This window comes from Choristoneura fumiferana, chromosome 18 (assembly GCF_025370935.1).
Source record: "Choristoneura fumiferana chromosome 18, NRCan_CFum_1, whole genome shotgun sequence".
Lineage (NCBI taxonomy): Eukaryota > Metazoa > Arthropoda > Insecta > Lepidoptera > Tortricidae > Choristoneura > Choristoneura fumiferana.
In genome coordinates this window covers 2,547,365-2,562,055 of record NC_133489.1, presented here as the reverse complement: position 1 = coordinate 2,562,055, position 14,691 = coordinate 2,547,365, and the positions used below count along the sequence as shown (strand labels likewise).

General features: G+C 37.3%; 1 protein-coding gene across 6 annotated transcripts in view; it reads left to right on the top strand.

The window, feature by feature from the left end:
* HisT (Histamine transporter) overlaps positions 1-14,691 on the top strand; it is a 112,537-nt gene that overhangs the window by 65,266 nt on the left and 32,580 nt on the right. Inside the window, exon 1 of one of the 6 annotated variants that reach the window (XM_074102010.1) lies at positions 24-132. The exons of the other annotated variants lie outside the window; for them this stretch is intronic. Coding sequence (XP_073958111.1) covers positions 70-132 — 63 coding nt within the window. The 5' untranslated portion in view covers positions 24-69. Of the gene's footprint in view, positions 1-23; positions 133-14,691 lie in introns of those variants that run through there. 6 annotated transcript variants of the gene reach the window in all.

Below are 14,691 nucleotides of genomic sequence, written 5' to 3'. Positions count from 1 at the left end.
GTACAGCATCATACAGGATTCTGTGGTCAAGTACTATGGGGTATCGAGCATCGTCGTATACTGACGTCGATGATTTACATGATTACGTATATCCCGCTGATTTTTCCGGGTAGCTGGCTTCTGGATAAAACTGTGAGTTTAATTATAGTTGTCATTGTTATCATCTCTCACGTTGTCATCAATTCGTCATTCAAAGTCTTTTATAAGGCCGTTATTTTGAAAATTGTTTGACTGAAAATATAAACTAAATACAAATCACATGCACTCCATACTCGTTGGTCATTAATTAACTGCCGTCGTCAAAATTAGTTTTTCCGTTCGTAGTAATTAGCAGTTTAACAAGTAGAACCTAGGAATGAAAATCAGTATTCTCGAGGAATATTTCGTTAACGAATACGTACCTACTTTGATATGTCTGTGATGGGATGTAAGTACCTATATCTACCATTAGACCACCTATTTTTACCTTTGACGAGCTCCCGATGATCCGACGTCATTATCAAATACTCAAAAGATATATCACGGTTTATAATCCGTAACAAATATACATACCTCACATCCTCATCTTTACTAATATTATTATAAAATCTAAAACTATCTCTTTATATCTTACTCGCTTAGATAAAATTTGGTATGGAGATGAGTTGAGACTCAAGGAAGGAAATACGATATTTATTGTCCCGGAAAATTGCATAGGTGCCGCGGAATAATGATAAATCAAAATCAATGATCAAATATCTACCACCGGTTCAGAAAAACCTTTGGTTGAGATGAACCCCACTAAAAACCCAACGAGGTATATATACATTTTTAAACAGATTTACAATTCAACAATACAATGATTCTTTATTGAACACCACAATATAGTAAGCACTACAAAAACAGAAGTACAAATTACACATTACATTATTTTAAATTTATTATACATAGAGACTGTATCCTGCAGACAAACTGTGTAAACAGTTTTGCAGAGGGCTAGAGCATACAAACTATGTAAAAATAATGTCAAATAAATACTTTTTTATTCATTCGACCAAATACAATGTTAATCGTATTTAATTAATAATTTATATCACAAGTAATTGACACAATTACAGTTTTAACACAGGTTTGGAAATAAGGGATAGTCAGCAAATGAGGGCTATCGTTTTTTGTGTTACTAGATGGCGCCACTGTTGCGTGAGGTTTTTAAGTATGGCTTTCAAAGTCTATTATTACGGGCGTGAAAACAAAGTTTAGATTAAAATCATATTGAATACATCTTAAAACCGTACCATAAAAATATCGAGCAACCACAGTCTTGCGTAGTCCCGTTTTGTTCGGAAAAAAGGCAGGACAAAAGTTTCGAAAGACAAAACTGTCTAAAAACACAGACATTCATTGCCCCTTCTCACATAATTGCCATAATTAATTTCAGGTAATGCAAAATATTAACAAAATTATTCTAATTATAAATAAACCCGCGTAGCTCACCCAAAAACTATGAGATTTGACATTTCGGAGACCTCACGCTACACTAGCGCCTCTAGCGGCGAATTCATACGCGATAGCCCTCATTCCCAAACATCACTATCCATGATTATGATCATTAATTTTGTATACGCCTTCTATATGTCCACTTGACGATAGGTTTTTTTTTTAAATTTATTTTCTCTAATAAACAGAATACACTTTTAAATAAATTATCTGCCAAACTGTATGACAGTTTTTTGGCAGAAAAAATAAACTCTCTAACACTGGTCTTAATCCAAATCCTTAATTTTTTTCTTTTCTTATTTTAATTTTGTATCTGTTTTGATCAGTAATATTATTGTGTAATATGACTTTGTAATTAAATAGTACCTATCCTATCATTACAAATTGTTCCTACTTTGATTATAGGTAATACTTGAGTCAAAAAATATAATCTTTTGTTTTCGAGCCTAAAGCCTAAACCTTAGTCCATCCTATGTCATTACAAGAAAGTTATAAACGAAATCTTGTTTTTGTTACATAACGATACAAGCACTAGGTGCAATCTTAAACGTTTTTATTACATTCATAGTACTTTACCACGCTACGGTGATTTAATATCAATTTAATTACTTTTGACCAAGTATTCGATACCTACTTTCCTAAAGCAGTTAGGCCTACACTAAGCAGCGAAGCGACAGCGAGGCTGGTACGTCAATGGATTATAGCAGACAGGAATGATTTTGTATCTTTTTTTAACCTCGTAAGACCCACGTCAAATTTTGATCATTAGAATTAAAAACTTAATATCAATTAGTGAAACTGACATTAGCTTGACGTATGTCCTGAATTAAGGACGTTGGGCTTTACGAGATTGATGTCAGGTTGTCCAAATGAACAATTTCAAACGTTAACTACGAACTTAATTTCAGTCAATAACTAAAATTTGAAAACAAGATAAATCAGATTCTATTGGTTTTTCTTTCAGTTTATTAAAAATCCTTTCTCATAGTTCAATGCCATGAACGAGACTTATAATGAGGGCTATCGCGTATGAATTCGCCACTGGAGGCGCTAGTGTAGCGTGAAGTCTCCGAAATGTCAAATCTCATAGTTTTTGGGTGAGCTACGCGGGTTTATTTATAATTAGAATAATTTTATGAATATTTTGCAATATCTGAAATTAATTATGGCAAATATGCGTTGGCGGTGAAATTACTGGCATTTGAGGTATCCATCTTAGGCCTCTGGGTTGGCAACGCATTTGCAATACCCTGGTGTTGCAGATGTTTATGGCGGTGGTGATCTCTTACCATCGGGAGACCCACTTGCTCGTTTGCCATCCAGTCAAACAAATAAATAAAAAAAACTGAAATTTCATTTACTCAAATGTTGTATTGTAATGTAAATATCGGGTTGCAATATGGAAAAAACACGCTACATTAGTTCCACACGTAGACAACCATGAAATGGACTGACAGTCTGACAATAAGTCTTCCGCTTTGTATTCTGGCTTTATGCTTTAATGTATGTCTATTCCTATGTCCTCTCGTAACTACTCAACAGCTGAACCGATTTTGATAAATGATACGTCATTAGATTTGTCTTGATGACGCGAGTGACATTGGGTACATGAAATCCTTCAAAAATCAAAATGGCGGAGTTTTGGCGCCAAATTTTGAGTTTAAAAAAAATATTATATTCAATCCTATCGAGTAGTATATCAAATGAAAGCTAATAATTAGCCAATTCTAAATATATATATAAGTAGGTTGTTATTGTTTTAATCTACCATTTTCACAGATATATAAAAAAAATTGAATTAAAGAAGTCAAAAACCCGACCGATTCAAAACGTTACCAGCTCAAAAATTCTTAAAGGCTAGGTTAAGTTAGGTTAGTTAGGCTTAGGGGCTGCTTCACCATCCATTGATTAGCGTTAACCGACGGTTAAATGTGATGCCGTCTCCATCTATTCGAACAAAACAATTACAGACAGCATCACACCTAACCGCCATTTAACACTAATCAATGGATGGTGAAACAGCCCCTTAACGTATTTCTGCAACTTAACCACGATATTAATTTAATTAATAAACTAAAATTCAGACTTTGTTAACGTTCTGGCAAAATTATAATTTAAGACCAAATCATGTAACCTATGTTGGACAAATGAATGATGATTATGTAACAGCAATTTACAGCAAATTAAATTGACAAGTAAGTGTAAATGACAGCCGACAGATACTTTGATTATTAATTATCAATTTACTTTGATGCACGTACATTTCTGGCACTTGTAATTTTGTTAGAAAGTTCAGTCTGAATTTTACTTTATCAATTAAATTAATGTAATGTTCAAGTTACAGAAATTCGTTAATTTAACCTCCCTTAAAAAAACCTGGCTCCCGGTAACTCATTGTATATGACAGTAAGTGACCTCACTGCAACATTTAATAGGCGTACATGCAGCATTCGTAACACTTCAATTACACGGTCAGTCTGGCGTCAGTTTAGTACATCATTCTGGTGTTCTGTCATTCAAATATATATATATATATAACTAAAAAAATCATACGCAAGATGACAGAAAGTGCTCTCTAAGCATAGACTAAAAGATAGGCAAGGACTTTGCGCGCCCTAAGTCTATCGGTGCCGTGGTGCTCAAGCAGAGGATCGTGGGTTCAAACCCCGGTTCGCACCTCTGAGTTTTTCGAAATTCATGTGCGGAATTACATTTGAAATTTACCACGAGCTTTACGGTGCAGGAAAACATCGTGAGGCAACCTGCACAAACCTGCGTAGCAATTCAATGGTGTGTGTGAAGTTCCCAATCCGCACTGGCCCGCGTGAGAACTACTACAAGCCCTCACATTCTGAGGGGAGGCCTGTGCCCTGCAGTGGGACGTAGGTATATAGGCTGGGATGATGATGATGATGGATGATGAAGTCTATCGGTACCTAAGGAGTTACACAACCGAGTGGCCTGGACAGTGTAAGAATAAATATAGAATTTAAGAGTCTGAAAGAGGGTCAGTAAAGAAAAAGTTCTGAGAGCAACGAACAGAAGTAACATAGCTAAATCGCTCTTTGAGGTAGCAAGGAGTTATTATTTATTTATTTATTATTCAATTGCAGTTGCAGAGTTGCAGGGTTAAAGAGAATACCGTAGAGAAGATGGAGAATGTGAGAGTTTCAGCGATAGCGGATTGGGAGCCACTTGAGCTGTGATCGGAAATAAGAAAAAAAACCGGCAAAGAGCGTGTCGGACACGCCCAAAATAGGGTTCCGTAGCCATTACGAAAAAATTAAGTAATATTTTTCTAAGGATTTCTTATTTATACGGAATCTTCCAAGTTTAGGTATATTTTATACCTTAGGCTGCTATAGAGTAAAACTACTAATAATCTCAAGAAAACTTAGCCGTTAATATAGTTTTCCTTGAAAATTTGATATAAGTACTTACTACCATCCTGAATTTTTTCAAACTATTCCACCTACCGGTTTAGATTTTAGTTAGAGGGGGGGAGGACGCTCGATTTTAATGAAAATTTGCATTTTAAAGTTGAATGAACTAAATAATTTCCTTGCTCACCCGCGACCCCACGATAGCTAAGCTTATGCAAAATATGCGTGTTCATGCAGTTCCTCCACCTCCACACTGAAGAACACACACAAATCACACAAACCCATTCTATCACCACCACCACACTACACTGACGCGTTTCGAACTCAAACAGAGCTCATCTTCAGAGTGTGGAGGTGGAGGAACTGCATGAACACGCATATTTTGCATAAGCTTAGCTATCGTGGGTCGCGGGTGAGCAAGGAATATTTTAGTTCATTGATATGGACCTCCGCAAAGTAACGCCTGATTCAATAAATTATTTAAAGTTGAATATTTCGCAAAAAAATCAATGAATCGAAAAATTGTCTTAGCAATTCCCTAATGGTTTTAAAAAACCTATCCAATGATACCCCACACTATAGGGTTGGACGAGAAAAAAAAATCACCCCCACTTTACGTCTAGGTACCCTAAAAAAATTTTTTAATTTTTTATTGTACCATTTTGTCGGCATAGTTTACATATACATCCGTGAAAAATTACAGCTTTCTAGCATTGATAGTACCTGAGCAAAGCCGCGGACGGACGGACAGACAGACAGACAGACATGGCGAAACTATAAGGGTTCCGTTTTTGCTATTTTGGCTCCGGAACCCTAAAAATGATCATATTTATGTAGGCCAAATATGAACCGAATGCACAGATTTTGAATTCGCTCAAGTTTATTCAAGTGCTCTTCTAAAAGATGGGGGTAATGACAGCATAATCGAAAATGGGGTGCAGTAAAGTCTGGCTGATTTCCCGCAAAATTAGCCTAAGTTAGTATAAGTACGTAGTATTATTTTTTTATCTAAGCGTCGTCGGTGTCGGGGTACCGCTAAGATTAATACTTTAAAAAATACAACATATTATGTACTTTAGTTTCCTGTTAACCTTAGCGGTCCCCCGACACCGACGACGCTTAGATTAAAAAAAAATCTAGGTTCTTGTACTAAATTAACTTAGGCTAATTTTGCGGGAAATCAGCATAGTCCCCGCGGGATAGGGATAAACGAATTCTTCGCAGATGAAGTCGCGGGTAACAGCTAGTATGAAATAATTATAACCTACGTGTTAGACATTATCTTGAGTAGGTAAACATTGCGAGTAATTGAAGAATGATTAATTAAATCTTAACACTCAAGAAATTTACGAGTATTTCTCTGTTTACAGTAGATTTCCATAGCACATCTTACATTATTTCATTTTATATACATATTTGTGTTATGTATGTGGTAAAGTTGACCATTTTTAACCCCCGCCCGACGCAAAAAGAGGGGTTTTATAAGTTAAACCGTTATGTGTGTCTGTCTGTGGCATCGTAGCTCTTAAACGGGTGGACCGACTTGAATGCGTTTTTTTTATTTGAAATGACAAAGTGACAAAGTCGGAGTTTTTCCAACTTCTTTTTGGTTAGGTTATTAATTTTGCAAATATATAACTCATATCTATAATAGTGATGCAACGGATATCCGGCCAGTATTCGGTATCCGGCCTATCCGGCCACAATTTTACTATTCGGCCAAATACCGGATACTTGCCTACTATCCGGACGGATACCGGATAGTAAAAAAACCTAAAGTTATGATTAAAAAGTTGTATTTTATATGTATTTATCATTGTTAAGATCATTTTACAGATTCTAGGTTAATTAATTATACTGTACTGAAGTAAAAAGCGCGCTTGCTTTCGTTGATAGCCTACAAGTCAAAGAGTAGTATAATATACAGGGAAAATAGAGCCCTCTTTCGGCTCATTCATGCAGACGGTTTTGAAGCGCCGTCTACATTTCTTAACAAGTACCATTGATGTATAATATATCCATACGTATAGCTAGTCATAAGTATTTTTTTACTTTAATGGTTTTGCTTCCCAGCTCAAACCACATAAAATGTAAAAAACAGGGCTGCAAAGAGAAGTGAGACCGCTTGAATTCAGTCTTGTTAAGTTTAAACCAGCCTCACTTTTCCGTTTGCAGCACTGTCTTTACTTTTTATGTGGCCTGAGATTCGATTGTCACGTAGCCATCTTGTTCCTTGTTACGCGCGAATAGACTCATGACAGAGAGGGTTGCTAGTGTTGCTACACAAAAAAAATTAAATTGATAAAAAAAACAAATAAGTACATAAACATAAAAAAACTAGCACTAGTTTTAAGTCTTTATTGGCAAGCGAATTTGAAAGAATTACGTCAGAAAAAATAAGATAAACACACTCGTCCGTTTACGCCCGTCGTACGTCATCATCCGCCATAACCAGCCGTAACATTTGATTTGTCCTTCACTCAAACTCAGTACTCATTCCTCGTTCAAATTCAAATGTAAAAATATAATTCTATGGAATTAAACAATCGTGTAAACAAAGCCATTTTTCACGATTACTCCGTAGTTACTTACATTTGAACGCCAATCCCGATCATATTCACATCTCAATGAACCCAGTATTGTTTTTAACAATCATTGTATCATTAAATAATTGTGTAAATATGTTTATTTTATAGAATTAATTGGAAGACGAAAATCCGTTATATTTGTCAAATTGACATGATAATTTTTTCCTCACCGAAGTCTGTCTAGTCTTTCGAAATTTAGTGCTGTACCTACAAAATTAATTATTTGATTGAACCAACCTTACCTACCGATAATTATGGCTGGCTCTGCAAATTCCGTCTGTCCCACTAGTCCCATTGAGTTGTCCCATCATGGGACAACTGAGACGATTTTGTCCCAGTAGTCCCATGGGACAATCCGTCCGTATACCTAAACTTGGAAGATTCCGTATAAAATACGAAATCCTTAGGAAAATATTACTTATTTTTTCGTAATGGCTACGGAACCCTATTTTGGGCGTGTCCGACACGCTTTTGGCCGGTTTTTTTCCTTTATAGTTAGGGAACGATAACTAGTAACAAGAATACTCGTATTATAGTGTGATTTCCATCAATATTACAAGTATTGTACATGCGCTATTTATAAACCTAGCGTAGGCACCTGCGGCGTAGCTCCCCTGGAGGCTTGTAGCCGCGTAATTACATTTGCTTTGTGAGAGCTTTCGTAAAAGCATTAAGAATTGCCATGATACTTAATGGAGTTTGAGTATGTTAAAAATTATAAAGTATTGTAGGTCATCAATCATCTAATGAACACACTAAATATAGATAGTGTATTTTCCAATTACGTTCCTTGGATAAAATGTGTTTCTAGGTCTAAGTTGTACGTAAGTGGTGAAACCAAATAAAGTACAATAATGTGAGATCCAGCAGTTGAATTAAAATTCCAGGATTTTATTAAAGTCCCATTAGAATTCCCAAAAAATACATTCTATATTTATTTTCATCCCAATCCATGGGAATGTCGGGATAAAAAGTAGCCTATGTGTTATTCCAAATGTCCAGATATCTACAAATCAAATTTCATCTAAGTCCTTCCAGCCGTTTTAGAATGAAGGAGTATTTAATAAACGAAAATTCACGTGGGAATTCCCGAAATTGTCATCAATGTTGTTTTTTAAGTTTCATGACTCTAAACCCAGCAGTAGAAGTTTGAGATTTTATCCCGATCCGTTGGGAATATATGTAAAAGGTAGTCTATGTGTTATTCCAGACTCCCAGCTATCTACATACCAAATTTTAATCCAAATCTGTTCAGCCGTTTGAGCGCGAAGGAGTAACAAGCATGCACTCATACTCACAAAGTTTCGCATTTATAAGCTAGGAAACCCACTGACAGCGGAGGCGAAGTGGTGCGGCGCGGTGCGAAGGCGGTATAGGTTGTAATATTCGAGGTAACGTGAAAGAGGCCACACAGAATCCCGCTCGGGAAATAAGCGTGGCGCGATTTTCTTTGTGGCCTCTTTTACGTTAGCTCGAATATTACAACCTGTACCGCTTCCGCGCCGCGCCGCACCGCTCCGCCTTCGCTATCAGTGGGTTTCTATCTACCCAAGAGAATTAATAACTATTAGTTAATCTTAGAATTCTATCGAATCTGGAAATTTAACTGCAAGCGAGGATTGCGCTAAGTGTAAGATTTAGTGAAACTGAACGGTGACAAAGATAGAAAGTTCAATTTGCAGTAAATCGCTGCACACGGTTTTAGCAAGCGCGCACGTAGTTGTCACTTCACACAGTGTTGTAGAAACTTGGCCGAATCGCTGGACGAAAAATCGAATCTCGATTCGGCTTTACGTTTAGCTAATGAAAACAGTGTATAAGGTATACTGATGCGTTCTAGGGCCAATCAACTTTTTTACCGACACTAAACTGTTCGCGACATTTTTCAAACAATTGCAGATTTATGTAAGTAAACATGTTTTTTCAGTAATTTTAATAGATGGTGTATATGAATATGCCATCCTGCGTAAGTTCAACCTATTAAACCGTGAAATATCTTGTTGGAAGTACGATTTTTTTGGTAACGCCAGAGACAATTTTGGTAACGCAGGAGACGCCCAAAGTGTCGGTAAAATAGTTGATTGGCCCTCTAACACTTGGTAGCTTAATAAACGGTTGTGTTGCTCTGAGAATAAAACCTGTTTGTGATAATATCTGTAGTCTGGTGGTGATAATATTTCGGTTTGTGTGTGCTCTTACAGTGTGGAAGTGCAGCAGTAGCTAGCTATAATTTAAATATATGGTCGCGGGTGAACAAAGTTATTATCTTTAGTTCATTGAAATGAACATTGCGATTCAAATAGGTAAGTACAGTCGGAGTAAAAAAAGGTTCGTCACCCTAAGATCTATTTTCCTTTGCTCAGTATGAGCGCTAATCTGCTTTACCGATTGAGTAGGACATACTGCGTCAACTTGTCAACCTGCTAAACATAATCAGATGACCATAGCAACCCTACCACTACACCTTGGCACTGACAAACACTGACAATTAAATTAACATTATTTTGATTGAAACTTTTCGGGAGTTCGCTGTCGTCTAGAAACTTTAACAGGGGTACGTGGAGCCATAAGTTTGAGAAACCCTGGATAACTGACGAAGGTTTTCCTACCCTCACTGTACGTATTATATACACCCCTCTTTTGCGTCGGGGGTTAAAAAGGGCGTTTATTCGAGCGTCTTACCGTTTCATTTTCATAGTCAACTAGGAACCCTTATAGTTTCGCCATGTCTGTCCGCCTGTCTGTCCGCGGGTAAGCTCAGAGACCGTTAGCACTAGAAAGCTGTAATTTGACATGAATATACATATCAGTCACGCCGACCGATAAAAAAAGTAAAAAAAAAAATTTTTAGGGTACCTCCCAAAGACGTAAAGTGGGGGTGATTTTTTTTTCTCGACTAACCCTATATTGTGGGGTATCGTTGGATAGGTTGGGTTTTGCGAAATATTTATGTTTAAAGTGCAAATTTTCATTGAAATCGAGCGTCCCCTCTAAAATCTAAACTTTTGGGTGGCGTGTCCGACATGCTCTTGGCCGGTTTTTTTACATAAGCCACAGTGTGTTGTATGTAAGAATTGTCTGTAGATTTTGATGTCGTTTTCAACTATTTTGTTTAGAAATCTTTTATTTCTACCAGATAATTAAACTGTTAGAATATTCGGCCATTTTTAGAGAAAAGTATCCAAAAAATAAGACGGTTGAAAAGCTCGAATAGTTGCCCAAGAAGCTTTATAAAATTCGACAGTATTGTCACTACACTAAAAAAGCCGTGGTGGCCTGCCTAATGGTTTGACCTATCGCCTCTCAAGCAGACAGGGTCGTGGGTTCAAACCTCGGCTCGCACCTCTGAGTTTTTCAAAATTCATGTGCGGAATTACATTTGAAATTTACCACGAGCTTTGCGGTGAAGGAAAACATGGTGAGGAAACCTGCACAAATCTGCGAAGCAATTCAATGGTGTGTGTGAAGTTCCCAATCCGCACTGGGCCCGCGTGGGTACTATGGCCCAAGCCCTCTTGTTCTGAGAGGCCTGTGCCCAGCAGTGGGACGTATATAGGCTGTTATGATGATGATTGTCACTACAGCTGTGACTACATCCGTAATATGCATGGGACACAGGCTGACGTTAATTAAAATTGTTCACCAACCAGGCTTGCAGGAATTCCTTTGGGAACGCAAGCGTATAATTATTTAGAGAGGTTTGTATTTGAAACAAATCTGTGAGTTATACTAAATTATTAATACTTATCTCTTAGTACAGTCGAGTACATAAGCTTGCGAGCAAAATTTGATCAAAATAATAGAGTCGTGTTCTTATTGCATAATCCTACTAATATTATAAATGTGAAAGTTTGTGAGTGAGTGAGTGAGTGAGTATGTTTGTTACTCCTTCACGCTGAAACGGCTGGACGGATTTGGATGAAATTTGGCAAAAAAATGGTTTATAACCTGGATTAAAACATAGGATACTTTTTATTCCGATATTCCCACGGGATAGGGATAAAATCTTGAAATAACAATCGCTGGGCTTAGAGTCATGAAATTTGGCATGGGTGTTTTAATTTAACGTCAATGAAAACCACGATGTAATTTTAGGGAATTCCCACGAGAATTTAATAAAATCCCCGAATTTCAATTCAACTGCTGTATCTAATGATTTACGCGTGCGAAGCCGCGGGTAAACGCTAGTAATTAATAACTTTAACATGATTTTATTATCGCTTTCAAATTTCGAACATCTGTCAAAAATAAAGCAATTTGATTGGTCATCAATTCTTACATCAGTTATTCGAAAAAAAAGGCAATTTTAAACAATTTTCACTTTCGCGCGTTACTTGATAGGCATCGAACGATATGAGAGCCGGGGCTGCGTCTAGTTTTATCTCTGAATTTAAAAAAACTTACGGATGGGTAATAAATATGACTTTGTGAGAAAAGTATTCATTTACCACTATTTATGATCTTCGGTTTAGCTTGTTGCAAAGATTAGTTTGTTTTGTTTGTAGCATGTGCGAAGATAAAACGTTGTCAACTCGTTTCATAAATCCACACTCCTATTTTACTGCCTTCCGTCATAATATTACAGTCACGTACTCGTAAACTACTACCTATAAAAATAGTCAGCAATGGTCTATCTGCACATCGTCGCATGGTAAATATAATACTCTAAGACGCCGAGCGTACTAGGTACAGAATTAAATGTCTATAATTATAAGAAATAATGATCAACAAACTACTAGTGAAGGACATCTCGCATTGTACAGAGACAAAAGGTGCGCCCGTTTGACAACTATTTTATTCGTCTGAAGAAATACGGTCTATTTACGCAAACAACAAAGAAACATTGTGGCATTTATCAACAGTGAATTGACTGAGTTTGAATGGACGCAATCGGGAGGAAAAAGTTGTAGTTTATTTGGCGCTTTATAACTTGTTGATTATTTTTATTTGTTCATTAATGACCTGGCCGTGGAACTGAGCGAGTGGTTCAATATAGCTCTGGATTGGGAGATGTGGAGTTCAAGAGGAGAGGTCTTCGTGCAACAGTGGAACACAGATATAGACTAAGAACTTACTAAGAATGATAATATGGGGCATGTGACGACCCTATCGTCCGCTGGTATTGTGGTACACAACCATTAATATTCGCTTCCCTAAAACGACGGAACACTACACTTTTCGGTCAAAAGTCGGAGCGCAGGAACATCTGCTGGTGCTTTATTAGGACTTGGAGTCTAAAGGAGCAAAAATTTCTATTATCAACACAGACCCGGTCCCATTAGAGGTGTAGAAGTGAATCGAAGTTAAGGAGAATTTAGTTCTCATGCGCATTACCAAAAAGTCGCGAAGTTTTGTCAGCTTTGGCAAAATCGCATTCGTATCTCTGCCCAGAGGCATTATGTATGTATGTGTGTATATGTATGTAAATTCTTTATTGTACAAAAGAAAAGACACAAAATACAATTGGCATTATTGTTGAATGCTTTCGGAATCACAGTCGTTTTCTCACTTCTTTCTGTCACACGGTATAGGATGAGGTTAGAAAGGGATGGTGAATGCGATCCCGAACGTCATCGCGTTAGAAAACACGCCTCAGATGTCCGGGGCATTTCCGGCTATTGTTGCTCGACTCGTAGTTCTGATACTCCACGGTTCTCTATCGTTTGCCCGAATTTCATATGCCCGAATGTATCGTTTTCACGAATTTTCATTTGCCGTTAAGTAATTTATTTTTGAAATAGTAATTTCTTCAGAGTTGATATTAAACTAACCTAACCTAACCTACTACATTCTATATGATGACATTTCAAAAAATCCTGAACAGCACGGTTCTACATATTTTATGGTAAACGTTGGTACGGCAAGTGAAATTCCGGCAAATGAAATTCGGGCCAGTAATGGTAAACGGGTGGAACCATGGGGTTGAGAACGTAACAAGTTTCTGTTAAAAATTTAATTTTTAATAAACACTTTTTTTGGTTGCTGTACTTTTTGTTGACTGTACTTGCATTGTCATTTAAACTGCATATCCGTTACAAATTCCAAGTCGGTACTATTAATCATTGAGGAGTTCCCTCCTGCGGAGACGATCCTGGCAGAACCACCAAGATGGCACTACCAGATTATTGTACTGTTACCAAAATTACATAGTTATGGCAAATTTCAAGTCAATTAGACTGCTGGAAGTGGTTTAAATTTAGCTTCCAAGATTTGACCCAAATAAATAAACAGGGCAAGCTAAAGAAAAGCTTGCTAAAAATATCATATTTCAGCAGTTTCGAAATTTTATTTAAAATTAGTTCCCTTATGGTCCCATACATTCCGGGGATTCAGCTCTCTATCACGAGGCTTAATCCGGCTTAAGTCTCATTAGTTAGGCATCTACCCCCATTCATACCCCCTCCCCTCATTCGACACCTTCACTAATGAAGCATTTATGGTGAGTGATATTTTGGTGTAAGTCCTTGTAACCCTCGGCTTAATTGAAACGTTAATTTGTAACGTTGCGTACAGTTTCTAAAGTTTTGAGAGGTATTTCTAGCGTTTCCCAAATGCTTACTTTAAATACGGTATTTGACTATTTTGTATATGTTTTATAAATTTTTCATCACACTTGCTCGTAAACAGCGTCGAAACATGCAGGCTACCTTGGTTGCAACCCCCCAAATAAAACCCTCGACCTTCATGTGCTTGTCATGAAACCCGTGGTCGGTAAATGAGTCATTGCCCGTACTAATTTTCTTGTCATGAAGCCCAAGGTCGGTCAATGAGTCAATGTGCGTACTGGTGCTGCGCGCGCTGCTGCGCATGGTGTAGCAGCAGGACCACATGCACACGCGGCTCAGGCACATGCTGAGGGAGGGGGAGGGCTTGCGCTGCCAAGAGCGCAGCCTAAGGTATCGCCAATATTTGGAACAATTATATTTTTTCTTTTAGAAATATAAAATTTTACTCGCAAATGTGATGAAAAACATTGTATGTCGCACGGGCGGTACTAGAATTACGAACATCGACTCATTAAAGCTCTCAGTCTTCGACTTCGGGCTTCTAATAGACTCTCGTTCGTAAGTCCTTATTTACCGCCCTTAAGACACAATGTACTAAAAACTACACAATGCCTGTTATCGAACAGCAAAATAATTTTCAAGCTACCATTACAAATAAGAAAGTTATAAAGGTTTGAAATTCAAGATTGGACAGAGATAGAAATACTGGCATGTGACGTCACACGCCAGTACCGCCAT